This window comes from Lolium perenne, chromosome 2 (genome assembly GCF_019359855.2).
Source record: "Lolium perenne isolate Kyuss_39 chromosome 2, Kyuss_2.0, whole genome shotgun sequence".
Taxonomy (NCBI): domain Eukaryota; kingdom Viridiplantae; phylum Streptophyta; class Magnoliopsida; order Poales; family Poaceae; genus Lolium; species Lolium perenne.
The window spans coordinates 227,938,167-227,952,236 of NC_067245.2; the positions used below are offsets into that span (position 1 = coordinate 227,938,167).

Genomic DNA, 14,070 nt, shown 5'->3' on the forward strand with positions numbered 1-14,070 from the left:
GCACAAAGCTCCTCTGCCAGTTCACAAATATGATGAACAAGATGTACATCACCACACAGATTCTTCCGGCAGATTCTGTGAAGATCAGAGCTCGCACCCTTTACAAGGTGACAAAGGAGAACTTCGACTTCAAGATCATGGTTGACATATACACGAGTTCCAGGGAATGCCCTCGGGCGAGCCAACTTATTCCATTCAAATTTCTTTCCTCCATGTTCCTTGCCTTGTATTGTGCCTGAAATTTATTCTATTTTGTGTAGCTCGTTACTCTGCCTCCGGTGGAACTTGGCGCTCTGGAGAAGCCAAGGAAACCGAGTCAGAAGAGAGGAAAAAGGGTGGAGGAAGAAGAACAAGACATCAAGGACAAGGACGGGGAGGAGGAGGACGACACCCAGGAGGAGATTTATGTCTCCCGCACCACCAAGCGGCATCTCGACGCCGCCGCTAACGAGCCAGAGGGATTCGCAGGAAGCCATAATCCACCACCACAGGCGCGTCGGAGAACTCCGGCAGGAAGCGCAAAGCTCCGACTGGCGCCTCATTGCACCTTGACTCCAAAGTCGTGGAGTGGGCCAAGAAACTAAGGGGAGCGGGCTAGAACACACAACCTACACTTCCTCAGATGGGTTTCGTCGCCGACCCCAAGAGGTTTGTCCCGACACTTTTTCCTTTCCACTTTCAAATCTTTCACTCCTTATAACTTTCATGCTGGTTTCAGGAAGAAAGTTGGCGTGAGTAAGATGGCCAAGCCTTCACCAACTGCAGCCCCAGTACTCTGGCTACATCCAAGTCGAACTATGCTCCAGCCTCCTCCAGATTACACAAGTCTCCGGCGGAGCCTAAGGTGGACGCCCCGACCAATGCCGCTATAACTAAGGCGTTCAGTATCAGTAGCACTGATCGTGACGACAAAGGCGGAGACGGCAGAGATGGAGGTAATGGCGTAGGTGCTAAGGTGGACTCGTGGTACGCGATTTACCCAGCTTCGAATCACGCTGCACGAGGGCAAGGCCTACTGCTGCTTGTCTGGAATTATCTGGGCGCTTGCGTGTGTTACAAGGAGTTGTGGTTGTACCTCGAGGGCTCTTAGGATCCGTCTTATATCGGCGCCTGAATCTTGGGTTTCTAAGGAGAATCCTACCCGGATACAAGTCACCTAACTACGAAACATTACATTGCAGTGCACGTCAAGGATCCACCTATTCATAACTTGTCGTCATGGATTCGGCTTCCTTCATAGGCCTTCATGGTTCGACTCCTTACGTAGGTAGGGTTGGATCCAGCTCCTTGTTCCTGGGCTGGACATCTTCCATCTTCAATCAACAGCAATTGGGTCGATCGGTGGGCCATATGCCACCACCACCATCTGTGGGCCACCTGGGCTTGCCGGATAACTGGCACTACTATGGGTACCCGCTAATCATACCCACAACAACTGGTACGGTCATGCCTGCTCATACAACATGACCTTACAGGGGTTGCCTTCTTCTCATCAAATACTTTCACATGTTCAATCAGATCAGAGATCTGAGACTAAGAGACATACAAAAAAAGAAACCAGGAAACCTCAAATTGCAAACGGTGGGCATCAAATGTCGTTGCATAGTGCCACAAGGGAGTTCTCATGGCCAGGGTTTGTTGTGGAACTAGACGAAGGGATGCTCGAGACGGTGTAACATTGCGATTTACCCAGTTTACGCCCCCCTCGATGGAGTATCGCAACGTCCTGCCATAATTTACTATAATAACAGAAATTAAAAATTAGAATGTGTTTTTTTTTGAAACCTTTGACTGTGGGGGAGACCCCCACAGCTTCCTTTATTAAACCCTTATAAAGAGAACTTTACAAAAGCATATGTACATAAAAGAAAAGAAAAGAAAAAAAAGAAAAAACTAAGGCAGAGAGGTGATCCAAGCTGATAAGGAATCAACAGAGGAAGCTTTCACCCTATGCTTAAGCATGGTGACCTCAAAACAAAAACTAGCCTTCAAAGATGGTCTAATTCCTTTGAAAATCCAATCATTCCTTTGCTTCCATATGCACCAACATGCCTGAATGACCACCTCAATAAAGCATGGACCCTTAAAACCCTTCTTGGTAGCAGTAAGAACCTCAGTTATCTCTCCAGGTTTTCAAGTAATTTGGAGATAATTCCAAATTATAGTGTTGAACATACAAGTAAAGAAGAGATGTCTCCAATCCTCAAAATGACTACGCAGGCCAACCCAATAAGGTATTTTGTTCTAGTATTGCCCTGAAGAATTTCCGTAGGCCAACCTATAAAGGCGACATGACCTAAGGTTAGATGGAGGAGAAGACCTAACCGACTACGGAGTCCTAGTCTATGTCGGCTAGTATTCCATGATTTATACTCCAACTATTTCTTCTTGAACCTTGCGAAATCCGGTAATGGACCTTCTTTAGTCGGTTGGGCCTCCATCTTCTAGCGACTCGGCCGCCCAACTATCTTGAAAGCTTTGCCTCCCAGGCTTGCTATGTTAAGCCCCTGTCGTGGTATCCCTATTTGGCATAACCCGACACTATCTATGAAAAATGTTCGCATGTGGCAAATAAAATGTTCATGTATGTTAAATATATACTCACTCAAAAATTGGTATGTTGGACAAAAATTTACGACAACTATTTGAAAATTCTCTAGCTTGCACAAAAAGTGTAAGAAAAAAGTTCACCTCCATTTTACGGTTGTTTTACAGATAATAATGTTATGGTAACAAATAAAGAACCCCACCTCGCTCTAACTTAGTGTTTGTACAAAATATACTTCCTCCGCCAGGAATTATAAGACCAGAGAGCTGGTTCACTCACCAAGAGAATATCGTAACTCCTCCTCATTAAATACTACATTCACCAATGGTTTAACATGCATGAGGGTGAGAGAAAAGCGGGAGCATCTATTGGGAGAGAAGACAGTAAAAGAGATAGATATTATAGTCCCTAACAATTTAGAGAAGGTCTCTAACCTTATAATATCATTAGGGAGGGAGTACCAAATAAAAAATACAAAGAAAAAATAAATATAAAAATAGCAAATGAAGGAAACATGATAAATAAAGGCAATTAACGAAAAACAAAAAAACACATTGCAAGTGGGATGCCACCCCATGTTAAGATTGTGTTGGCGGAGTATTCTTCCCTTGCATGTGTGTGCTGTTAAAATGAGGAGTGCTATACAACAACCCGTGCGAAGCACGCACCACGCCACAACCACAGTTCCTTCTCACTTTTCTTCCTTTTTTCTTTTATTACTTTCTGTTTTTTCCATTTTACATTTTCAAAAGCTAAATATTTTTAAATCTGATTTTTTCAAAACTAGATGGTTTGCATATTATTATTTTAAAAATGAATATTTTTCAAAAAATCAAAAAAAATTAATCTAGGTACTTTCAAATTTCAAACATTTTTTGAACTAGAAGATTTTTCAAGATTGAACATTTCTCGTTAAACATTTTTTGAAAATTTGTTTTTTGTTAGTTTCAACATTTTTTGAGCTTGAACATTTTTCTAGATTTGAAAATATTTAAACTTTAAAATGTTCAGATATTAAAAGTGTTCATATTCGAAAATGTTCAATCTAAAAAAATGTGTAAATTCAAAAAATAAATTTTCAAATTTAAATTTGACTGATATTCAAATTTTAAAAGGTTTAAACTCAATCAGTTAAATTTGAATATCGGTTAAATTTAAAACTTTTTAAATTCATTTTTAAAAAAATCTTAAGAAAAAAAGAAATATGATTAAATAAAGAAAACAGAAAAAAAAGAAAAACGCGAATTGGGCCGATCAGGCCGGCCCATACAAGCGTGGGGTTGGGCGGCGCGCGGTAACTCCCAACCTCGTCGGCATATAGGGTTTGACTAGCAAAAATGTCCGTGCGTTGCATCGAAAAACCAAATAGGAAAAGGCTAGCTATAATCCGGGGGATACCACGCCTCCCATCCTCCTTATTCTCCACGCGACTCGCGCCCAATCTCCCGTCGCGAGTGATGCAGCCATGCAGGGGCTGCACGAGACGGCCGTGGCCGCCGCCTCCGTTGTGCCACATCGCCACCAATTTCCTCCACCAACATCTGACATTCGCTTCCCTCCACGCGCTGCCATGCACTCTAATATTTCATTCGCTTATGCTCTATATTCTCCCGTACATCCCTCGCCCACTCTGTCCGCCGCCTCAACATCTGACATTCGCGTCCCTCCACGCGCCGCCATGCACTCTAATATTTCATTCGCGTGTGCTCTATATTCTCCCGTACATCCCTCGCCCACTCTGTCCGCCGCCTCCGTTGTGCCACATCGCCACCAATTTCCTCCACCAACATCTGACATTCGCTTCCCTTCACGCGCCACCATGCACTCTAATATTTCATTCGCTTGTGCTCTATATTCTCCCGTACAGCCCTCGTCCACTTTGTGCTTCTTCGTGGCTCTCTCTTCCGATGGCGTCTATGCTTAATATTCCGTACAACTCTCGTTTCTCATTGTTTTCCGTGGAGGCTAGTTGATTGCAGGAAATCTTGCGTATATTAGCAGAAGAGATTTAGTACACCAGAGCGAGGTGGGACTATCCTAAGCAAAATATCTAGAGCTACTATAGCCTTGGGATGAAAATTACTTCAATACTTCATGATTGTACGAAGCCAGTCCACAGCAAAAGCCCACACGAAGGGAGCCGTGGGAGCCAGGCGGGTCGTCCGGCAGCGCTGCATCAACTGGGCCGGCCCACACGTTGCTATCGATCCAGATTCCAGCACGAACGGCGCCCGCTCGCCTCTGCCTACCGCGCCGCCGGCCGGCGAGCCTCCGACGTCCATTCCCCGGCCGGGCGCCTCTCCCCTGCCGAGTCCCAGCTGCCGCTCCTCCCCGCAGGCACGAGGCGCACGCCGCTCGTCTCCGTCCCGACGGCCCGCGTCCGAGCTCCACCTCCTCCCTGCTCTGCGCCGCTAACCGCCTCGACCCGCTTCCTCCACGAGCTCAAGTCACCGTCAGTCGCTGCTCCGCCCGTTCATGACCACCTCCTGGACGCCCGCGGCCGCGCCAAGCCGTGCCGTCACCTGCCCCCCCCCCCCCCCCCCCCAACCCCCAACCTCCGTGTGGCGCCGTTCACCTACTCGTCCTCGTGCGTGCCTCCGCGCCTCCATGAGCTTGGCCTAGAGGCTCGACCGCCGTCGACCGCGCGTCCTTGACCACCTCTGCGACCCGGCGCCATGTCCCTGCCTCCTCCTCTAGGCCATCCTCGACCTCGCCTGCGCGTACATCAACCGGCCTGGAGCTTCCGTACCCGCCGTGCATGGAGGTGGTCGCGAGATGTTTCGGCGGGGAATCCGCCCTGCCCCGGCGAGATGTTTCTGCGGGTAATTGCGGGGTAGGTGCGTTCTTTCGGGTGCAGGTTCGGGAAAAAGAAAGCAAACCAACCGGTAGTGGCAATCTGCAGTATTATGCGATTTGGTGGGAGGGCAAAACAGTCCAATAAAAAGTTGGACGAAAATTTTGGCAGAAACCTTAGCTCATTTATTATTAGGTATATATAGATATTAAAATGGCCACATTCCGGCTAGGCAAAGATGCTCTTTGTCCGATCCATTATAGGCCCGGCCCACCTGATCATGCTGAAGCCTCCTCGAACTGTTTACCTATGGCAAGAGCGATGGCGGCGCCGGATTAGCCACGAAAGTCGGCGACGAGGATACTAGAATCGGCGAGACGGCGAGCCTGTGGGTCGCCGGATTTTTGGTAACACACTACCCCGCTCTTGCCTCTACATAAAGATCGCTTTGTAGAATCTTGGTGTGCGTGTTGTTCAATCGTCCTGTCGCTGAGTGCTAGTTGAATACAGAATACTTCCATCTTGCCTGGTAAAACCTAGATGACGTAAAGTTCATTTTGATTCTCGGTTCAAATCTTTACATGTTTTTTATTTAATTTTACGGATCTAGTCGACTGTGAAGAAGACGAATCTCGTGCTGCGGTATGAAATTCTCCGAGGTTCCTGTCGATTTGATGTACCAGATAATCAATGAAGAGAAGAACAATTTACTACTAGCTAAAATGTTTGCCAAAGCCGCCATTGGTGCGATTTGAAACGAAGTATAGCATCGCTTTCAGCATAACAATCCTGGTTCGTTACAGAGGAAATAGAACGCTAGTTCCGGCTAACACCTACCATTTGGGCCGCCACCGCACTGATCGGAGTGTGAGTCGTCGTCGTGAGAAAGCTCGTCTCGGTCTACTCTGTATCTACAGCCGCCATGCCGGGGCAAGACGCCAATCCATCATCACCCATGGTGCAGCTGCAGCTGCAACAGCCTCGAGTAGGGTCCGTCAGGCCGCGACACGAGATCGCCGTGGCTGCCCTGCTCGACGACGCGGCCGTCCTGCACGACGGCGATGGAGTCGACGCAGCGGATGGTGGAGAGGCGGTGCGCGACCAGCACGCACGTCCGGCCCTTCATGATGCGGCCCAGCGCCTCCTGGAGCACGCACTCGGACTCGGCGTCGAGGGCGCTGGTGGCCTCGTCCAGCAGGAGCACGGCGGGGTCCTTGAGCACGGCGCGGGCGATGGCGATGCGCTGCTTCTGGCCGCCGGAGAGCTGCACGCCGCGCTCGCCGACGGGCGTCCTGTAGCCGTCGGGGAGCGCGCTGACGAAGCCGTGCACGTTGGCCACCTTGGCGGCCTCGACGACCTGCTCCTCCGTGACGCCGTCCTTGCCGTAGGCGATGTTCTCCAGGATGCTGGTGGCGAAGAGGACGGGCTCCTGCTGCACGAGGCCGATCTTGAGGCGGAGCGACTTGAGGTTGAGCCGGCGGATGTCCCTGCCGTCGATCATGACCTTCCCGGCCATGGGGTCGTAGAAGCGCTCGATGAGGGCGATGACTGTGCTCTTCCCGGACCCGCTCGCTCCCACGAGCGCCTGGCTATGGCCGGCCCGGATCCTCAGGCTGAAGTCCTTGAACACCATCACGTCGGGACGCGACGGGTACGCGAAGTCGACGTGGCGCAGCTCGATCTCGCCGCGGACGGACTCCACCTGCTCGGCCTCCGGGTCGTCCGGGTCGATGCGGGTCCTGCTGTTGAGGATGGCGAAGACGGAGCGGATGGACTCGCCGCCGCGGACGATCTCGGGGGCGAGGCTGACGGTCTCTGCGACGGAGTTGGCGGTGATGACGAGGACGACGAAGACCTTGATGACCTTGGAGAAGGTGGACACGCGGCTGCGGACGAGGTGGGCGCCGAACCAGAGGATGAGCGCCTCGGAGGCGTAGAGGGAGAGCTGGGAGAGGCCGTAGAGCGCGCCGGAGATCTGGCTCCGGCGCAGGCTGTGCGCCTGCGGGACGCGCAGCTCGCCGCAGAAGAGGGACAGGATCTTGTCCTGCGCGTTGAACGCCGCCACCGTGCGGATGTTGCTCACGCCCTCCCCCGCGATCATGCTCGTCTTGGCGTGCGCCTTGGCCGTGTCGCCGGCGAACCCCTTCATCGACAGTTGCTGCCAAGTGCCAACACGTAGGTATCAGTAAAAATCGTCATTGAACAGTACGCGGCAGAGAAAACACATGCAAAATCGCGACAGTCATGATTCGCTTTGTTACTAGTGATGATGCGTGGCAATATCCGTTCCATAAATCCAAATTTTAGGGTTTGAAAGAGCCACGGCCTGGGAGTGGCACATGGTGACTGACAGAGGCATGCACGCGCATGGCATCGGCATGGCGGGAATTATTGCGCGCAAAAGGAAATGAAATGATGAGCGCTCTGCAGTTGCAGTTCCGCAGCTGGAAAACAAAAAGGCTGGCCCGGCCTTCTGGTTCTAGGGTGACACTGTCGTCCTCGCGGGCACAGTGGCCACCTGCAACCCGCAGCGAGATCGCCATGTGCGGCACTGTGGAAGCAAGCAAAGCCCCAGATTCCCGTGCACGAGGCGCGCGGCCGTGCAAGGCAGGCTCGCAACCGACAGCGTCGCGAGCAGCCGGCGGGGACCACGGGGCAAGAGCTTCTGTTCACCCAACGAGCAACAGGGAGAAGATGTCATGGCGGCCATTCATCCTGCGTCCGCCATGGCGCCATTGATGAAGCAGCTGCCGAGACAAAAATGGCGGGGCCTAACCTAAGCGGCGGTCTGGGCTCTGGAGATTTCTGGGAGTTGTTTACTGTGTGGTGCTGTAGATGGCACGGGCATGGGAGTGGGGAAGCATCTTGCCGGAATTAAACAAGGGATCGGAGAGCAAAGATCGGCAGGGGGTTGCACATGCCTCGCACAGTAATTTATGGAGGGAGTGGCAGCGGCATGGGCCACGGATCCTAGCTAGTACCATTGCGTAGCATGCCGATGAATTCAATTGTCCCCTCATCTCGAACTTACTACTGCCGATAGTGTGCAACGGTTGCCTGTGCCGAAAACAGCAAGCACCGTGCAAGGCCGAGTTCATCGTGCAAACTAATTGGTCTAGGGTGAAATAAGTAAGCTAGGTGTTTTCTCCTGATCGAGCAAAAGATTAGTTCTTCTTACGCATGCTCCAACCCAGAACAATTGTATGCAATCAATTGAAACCCTAGTGCCAGCAGCAAGCATGTTAACTGAGTTTTTACCTGAGCAAAGTTGGCGAGGACGAGGAGCGGGAAAGTCACGAGGATGAGGATCGCCACCCGCCACTCGATGATGAAGCCGACGATGAAGGAAACCAGGAGCGAGGTCATGTTCTGCAGGATCACCGATATCCGTTCCGCGATGGCCGACTTCACGTCTGTGGCCTCGGTGGCGAGGCGCGCCGCCACCAGGTTCGAGTTGTTCTCCTCCTCGTCGAACCACCCCACGTCGTTTCTCAAGATAACTGCACAGAATGGGTACACTGAGACGATGCCACTTCTCCAGAGATAGATCATGGAAGGGAAGACAGCATGTGAATTCATACCTGCAAGCATCATCCTCCGCACCCTGGTGGTCAGGTTCTCGCCCATGATGCTGAAGAAGTAATGCTGGATAAGGTACGCGACCACCGCGTAGAACCCGGTCCCGATGTAGATGAACACGTACTCCCTGGTCTTGCGCTCCATCGCGTTGGGGTCCCGGAGGTAGAACACCTCGATCATGTTGCTCATCACGATAGCAAAAGTCGGGCCGATGAACCCAGACATGATGGACCCGATCGCGCCCAGCACGGTATAGGGCCACTCCGGCGCGTTCAGCTTGAGGAGCGTGAAGAAGTACCCCTTTGGCGCACGCCGGTCATTGTCGGCGTTCGAGACCATCTCGATGCGGCCATCGGCGCCGGTGCTGTATGAGTAGCTCAAGTTCCTCAAGCTTCCTGACCTGAGGCTCAGTGACCGGGTGGACAGGGAGTTGCTCAGGCGGGATGACCGGTTCTTGCGGGTGGATGACCCGCGGAAGTCACGGTTTCTGGCCATCTCCTGGAATCTGATCAGAGCAGCGTAAGCGCCCGAGCTTCCTTTGGCGAGGAGCTCGTCGTGAGTACCGGTCTCGACAACCTGGCCTTGCTGGATCACCGCGATCATGTCAACGCATCGTATGGTTGAGAGCCTGTGCGCAACCACCACAGTTGTCCTGCCGATCATTATGCGGTCAAGTGCTTCTTGAACAATACTCTCAGAACCTGCATCAAGTGCACTAGTTGCCTCATCAAGGAGAAGGATCTTTGGGTTCTTCAGCATTGCACGGGCAATGGCAATTCGTTGCTTCTGGCCACCAGATAGCTGAAGCCCTCTTTCCCCCACCTGTGAATAAAGTGAATTTATCATTAGATTCTACAAATTTTGCATATTATAATAGGCAGACAAACCATTGGCAACATAAAAAGTTTTAATAGCAATGTCAAAAATCTTCAGGTGAATTTGATATAGAATAGTAAGTTTTTCAGTTTGGGCACAGATCAAATCAGAAGAATGTAGGATGTAAACTGGAAAGATTGCATTTGAGCCATCACAACTATCATTAGCATATAATCAGCATTCGAACCCACCTGAGTGTTATACCCATTAGGAAGAAGAGCAATGAAGCTATGTGCATTGGCAGCTGAAGCAGCAGCCTCAACCTCAGCCATTGTGGCATCTGGCTTGCCATAAAGAATATTCTCAATGATGGTGGTCGCAAAGAGGGCGGGTTCTTGATTCACCAGACCAATCTGATCTCTCAGCCATTTCAATTGCAATGTCTTGATGTCTGCATTATCCAGCAAAACTTGTCCTGCAACGACAATCACACTCTTGGGTAAATAAAGCCGACTGATATAGTGACATGGCATAGGCATCAGGTGTAGTACAATTCATCTGCTTACCCTGATTAGGATCATAGAACCGTTCTATCAGAGACACAACTGTACTCTTTCCAGAACCACTGCCTCCGACCACAGCCGCCGTCTTCCCAGCAGGAAAGAAGAGCGAGAAATCACGGAACACCATGACATCCGGACGGGATGGATAGCTGAAGGAAACTTCCTTGAACTCGATGTTTCCGTGTACTTCATCCAGGCACCTTCCATCAGCCGAGTCCTGAACTATCGTTGGCCTCTGCCTTATCACCTCCAATAGCTTGTAACCGGCAATCTTCCCTTTGCTGAATGCTCCAAGGTTCGAGAATGACTGTCCCAGGCTCCTGCATTCACAAATTGGTCATAAATTTTCACTCGAAGCAAGCTGCAGAATTGTGAAAAAAAAACTCAGGGCTTACAGGCCTCCGACAATGGCGGAAAAAATCGCCGTGAATGCCTTTCCACCATCTGTCTGGCCACTCCGGATGAACACGCCGGCGTACCAGAACACCAGTGCCCATGACATGCAGGCAATCCCATAAGTACACCCAATGCCAAGCCCCTTTGCCATCCCGGCCTTGTACCCCAGCTTCAGGGTGTTCTGAATCGCCTCCGAGTAGGAATTCAGGGCCTTGGACTCCCCCACATAGGAGTACACTGTCCTCACCTGGGCAATCGCCTAAAGAAAGATGAACACTTAATCGTCAGAACTAATCACTTGTTTACATGAAAAAAATGGGGGAACATACACTACATTTGCTGAATTTGCTCTCACCCGGCATCAAGATAAGTACAGCCTGATTGACAGCAGTTATCTCAAGAAAAGGGCAAAACGACGTGCAACAAGAAATCATCCATCGGAAAAGGCCGATTGGATCTAACAAAGAAACTGGAAGGAATCCAAAACGAAATCATTCTCAGGGCATGTGCTCGACATTTGACTATTTGACCAACCAGTCCGAGCTAGAGCCCACCCAGCTTTCATCTTCCCCACCCAGCCATCTTTGGTATCCCGGTAAGAAGATACTAAAGGCACTCCAGAAATAGTACATGCCGATATCAGTGCCGGTGGTTGTGAATTACTACCTGCTCGGCTATGATTCCGGCGTTGGCGTACGAGTCCCGGCTCTTGGAGGTGAGCCCGGTGAGCGTGTACGCGTACAGCCCGCCGGCGAAGGCGATGCCGGGGATGACGGCGATGCTGAGCAGCGCCAGCCGCCAGGCGGAGACGAATCCGACGACGAGCCCCGCCAGGAACGTCGCGAGGTAGTGGATGAAGTTACCGACCTGCATATACATTTGTCGCCGTCAAACGCGCGCGGTGGGCGCCATATGCCTACTGTGCCAGCCAGAGTAGTGCGAGTTGAGTGGTCACCTTCTCGCCGATGGCGTCCTGGACGAGGAGCGTGTCGGTGGAGACGCTGAAGACGACGTCGCCGGTGCGTGCGTCGGTGTCGAAGAAGCCGACGTCCTGCCGCAGCACGGCCTCCAGGTACCGCCGGCGGAGGGCGCCCACCTGGCGCTCGCCGGTGTACATCCAGCACGCAATCTCTGCACGGACACAGAGCAGACACACGCGCGCGCACAGTTAGACCGCCATACCGCAACACCGGCAAGAATGCGCGCAGAGGGCGTGAGCCGAGCAGGGGCATGCACCTACCCAGGTATGAGGATGCGCAGACGACGAGGCCGAGGTAGACGAAGTAGAGCGAGTACTGCAGCAAGATTGGGCGTCAGTAAGTTGAGCGAGCATCAAAGCTGCAACAGATAATACAGAGAGAGATTTAGAAGCGGGGCAGGTCGCAGAAATACGTGCCTTGGACACCTCGTCGGTCATGCGGCGGAGATGGTGCTGGTTCTTGCCGAAGCCGTTGACCAGCTCACCGAACAGGAGGAAGAACACCGGCATGGCGGCGCCATGTACTATGGCACCGGCGCTCCCCGCCGCCATGAGCAGCCAGTCAAGCGGGTCCGCGAAGCTGAACAGCTCATGGAAGGCCACGCTCTGCTCTGCCCTCTTCTTCACTGGCTCGCACCCGCCGCCGCCGCAGCTCCCAGACCCGGCAGCCTCCGCCTTCCCCGTCTCCTCCGCCATTTATCACTGTTCTGGCCCTCTCCCTCGCGAGCTCGGCGGCCACAAGAGCACCTCACCTCCTTGGCATTGGATCTAGACCCGCCGAAATGTGTAACGCCAGAGCCCCCTCCCCCTGCTCCTGCTCCCGGCTGTCCTCGTTCTGTTCTCTTATACTGCAAGCGAGCAGGGCTGTTGCAGTGTGCGGAAATATTTTGGTTGGGTGCGCTTAAAAAACCTTCGTTTCTAGAAAACATGGATGTATGAGCACAATGATTGCGAATTAACATAAAATGTGCACTTATTTTCGACATGGCATTAGATTATGCTTCAAAAAAATTACTTGTACTTTCTTAGTTCTAATTTACTCTACATTAAAAGGACAGAGATTTGGTGCATATGGGCACCAGTGATCTCGTTTTAAAAAAAAAATCAAGAATCATATTTTTGAGTTTCAAAAAATTTTGAAAACAAATCCGCATATAGTCAATGATGTATCCCACAAACGTGCAAAAAGTCAATTTCAAATACTTAATATTTTGAGCTACACAAAAATAACAAAATTGTAGATCTGAGTAGTCATTTTCGAATCTTCAAAACATATCAGAATTTGTCATTTTTATCTAGCTCAAAATAAAAAGAATTTTGGATTGGGATTTTGCATGATTGTGGAATGTGTCATTCATGACAGTCTTCAGAATTATTTTCATGATATTTATAACTTGTAAAAATATTTTAAATTTTTCTTAACCTAGCGAGAGCACTGGATCTCGGGAGCTAAAAACACTTTTCGACATTAAAAACCATAAATTAGCGTTGCATTCAAAACGGAAGAAGCATGTGGCTGATTTCATATTTAAGGGTTACTAGTTTTTAGCTGACCAAGAACTATTAGATATAAAACCTCCGTTTTAAAGAATAAGGCATCCTCATTTACGTGTTTTTTGTTTGATCAAAAATAACTTCAAAGAGATAAAGATTGTTTGTATGAAACTAATATTATTAAAAAGTGTTTTTCAATACGAATCCAACGATACTAATTACATATAATATAATTAAGATTTTGTTGCTCAATTTTTATGGTCAAATCCTTAAAGGGAGGTAGTATCATCAAATCTCACTTACAATCCATGTTGAAATTTATTTCTAATGCGAATTACAAAGCAAATCTGTTTTTTTACACCTCAAACACACCTTTATTCGTGAAAGTTTAGAATTACAAACATGCTCAACTCTACTGGTGGTTCTAAGAACCAGATATGTTTGCCCTCCGGCAAGGTCGAAGCAAACCTTGCCATACGATGGGCTTCCTCATTTACCTCCCTCCGTTCATGGACGAAAGAAGTCACACCTCTTTAGCTAGCTCTCGCCTTGATTTCTAACAGGATGCTACCATAGACCCCAAGGTTAGCTCCAGCGAGTCCCTTAACCGCCTTCACGCAGTCGGAGGCCACCCTAGGTCTAAAGCTTCCCAGCATGCTAGGGCTTCGAGGGTGCCAGGGTGAGATAAACCTTCGAAGACCATGGCAGATGCTCCCAGGAAGGCTCCTCCGTCTGACCGGCACACATCAGCCACATCACCCCTTGCAACTGACTTCGCTACTGCAGCATCAACGTTCACTTTCGTAGAGCCCACCGGAGGCGGCAACCACCTCACCTTCGGATTCTCTTTTAGTGTAGCTTTGACATACGGTTTTGCCTGGGCATTGGCTGCCCCAAGGTC

The 14,070-nt window shown here is 50.3% G+C and overlaps 1 protein-coding gene across 1 annotated transcript; it reads right to left on the reverse strand.

Annotated features, from left to right (window-relative positions):
• Window positions 1–6,092: 6,092 nt before the first annotated feature.
• Window positions 6,093–12,522, reverse strand: LOC127335111 (ABC transporter B family member 19). Its single transcript, XM_051361700.2, has 10 exons — window positions 12,093–12,522; window positions 11,937–11,991; window positions 11,652–11,827; window positions 11,363–11,563; window positions 10,696–10,955; window positions 10,304–10,620; window positions 9,989–10,212; window positions 8,924–9,743; window positions 8,601–8,842; window positions 6,093–7,500 (listed from the first exon to the last, which is right to left on the reverse strand). The coding sequence occupies exons 1-10, from the start codon at window positions 12,369–12,371 to the stop codon at window positions 6,292–6,294; spliced, it is 3,783 nt and encodes a 1,260-aa protein (XP_051217660.1). The 5' UTR covers window positions 12,372–12,522; the 3' UTR covers window positions 6,093–6,291.
• Between the last annotated feature and the right edge of the window lie 1,548 nt (window positions 12,523–14,070).

Bases quoted from the DNA above. Each gene is read 5' to 3' on its own strand.
- LOC127335111 (XM_051361700.2), bottom strand. From the start codon at position 12,371: ATGGCGGAGGAGACGGGGAAGGCGGAGGCTGCCGGGTCTGGGAGCTGC. The intron at 10,621-10,695 runs GTAAGCCCTGAG...TTGTGAATGCAG, and splicing joins TCCGCCATTGTCGGAGGCCT to GAGCCTGGGACAGTCATTCT. The intron at 7,501-8,600 runs GTAAAAACTCAG...GGCACTTGGCAG, and splicing joins TCCTCGCCAACTTTGCTCAG to CAACTGTCGATGAAGGGGTT.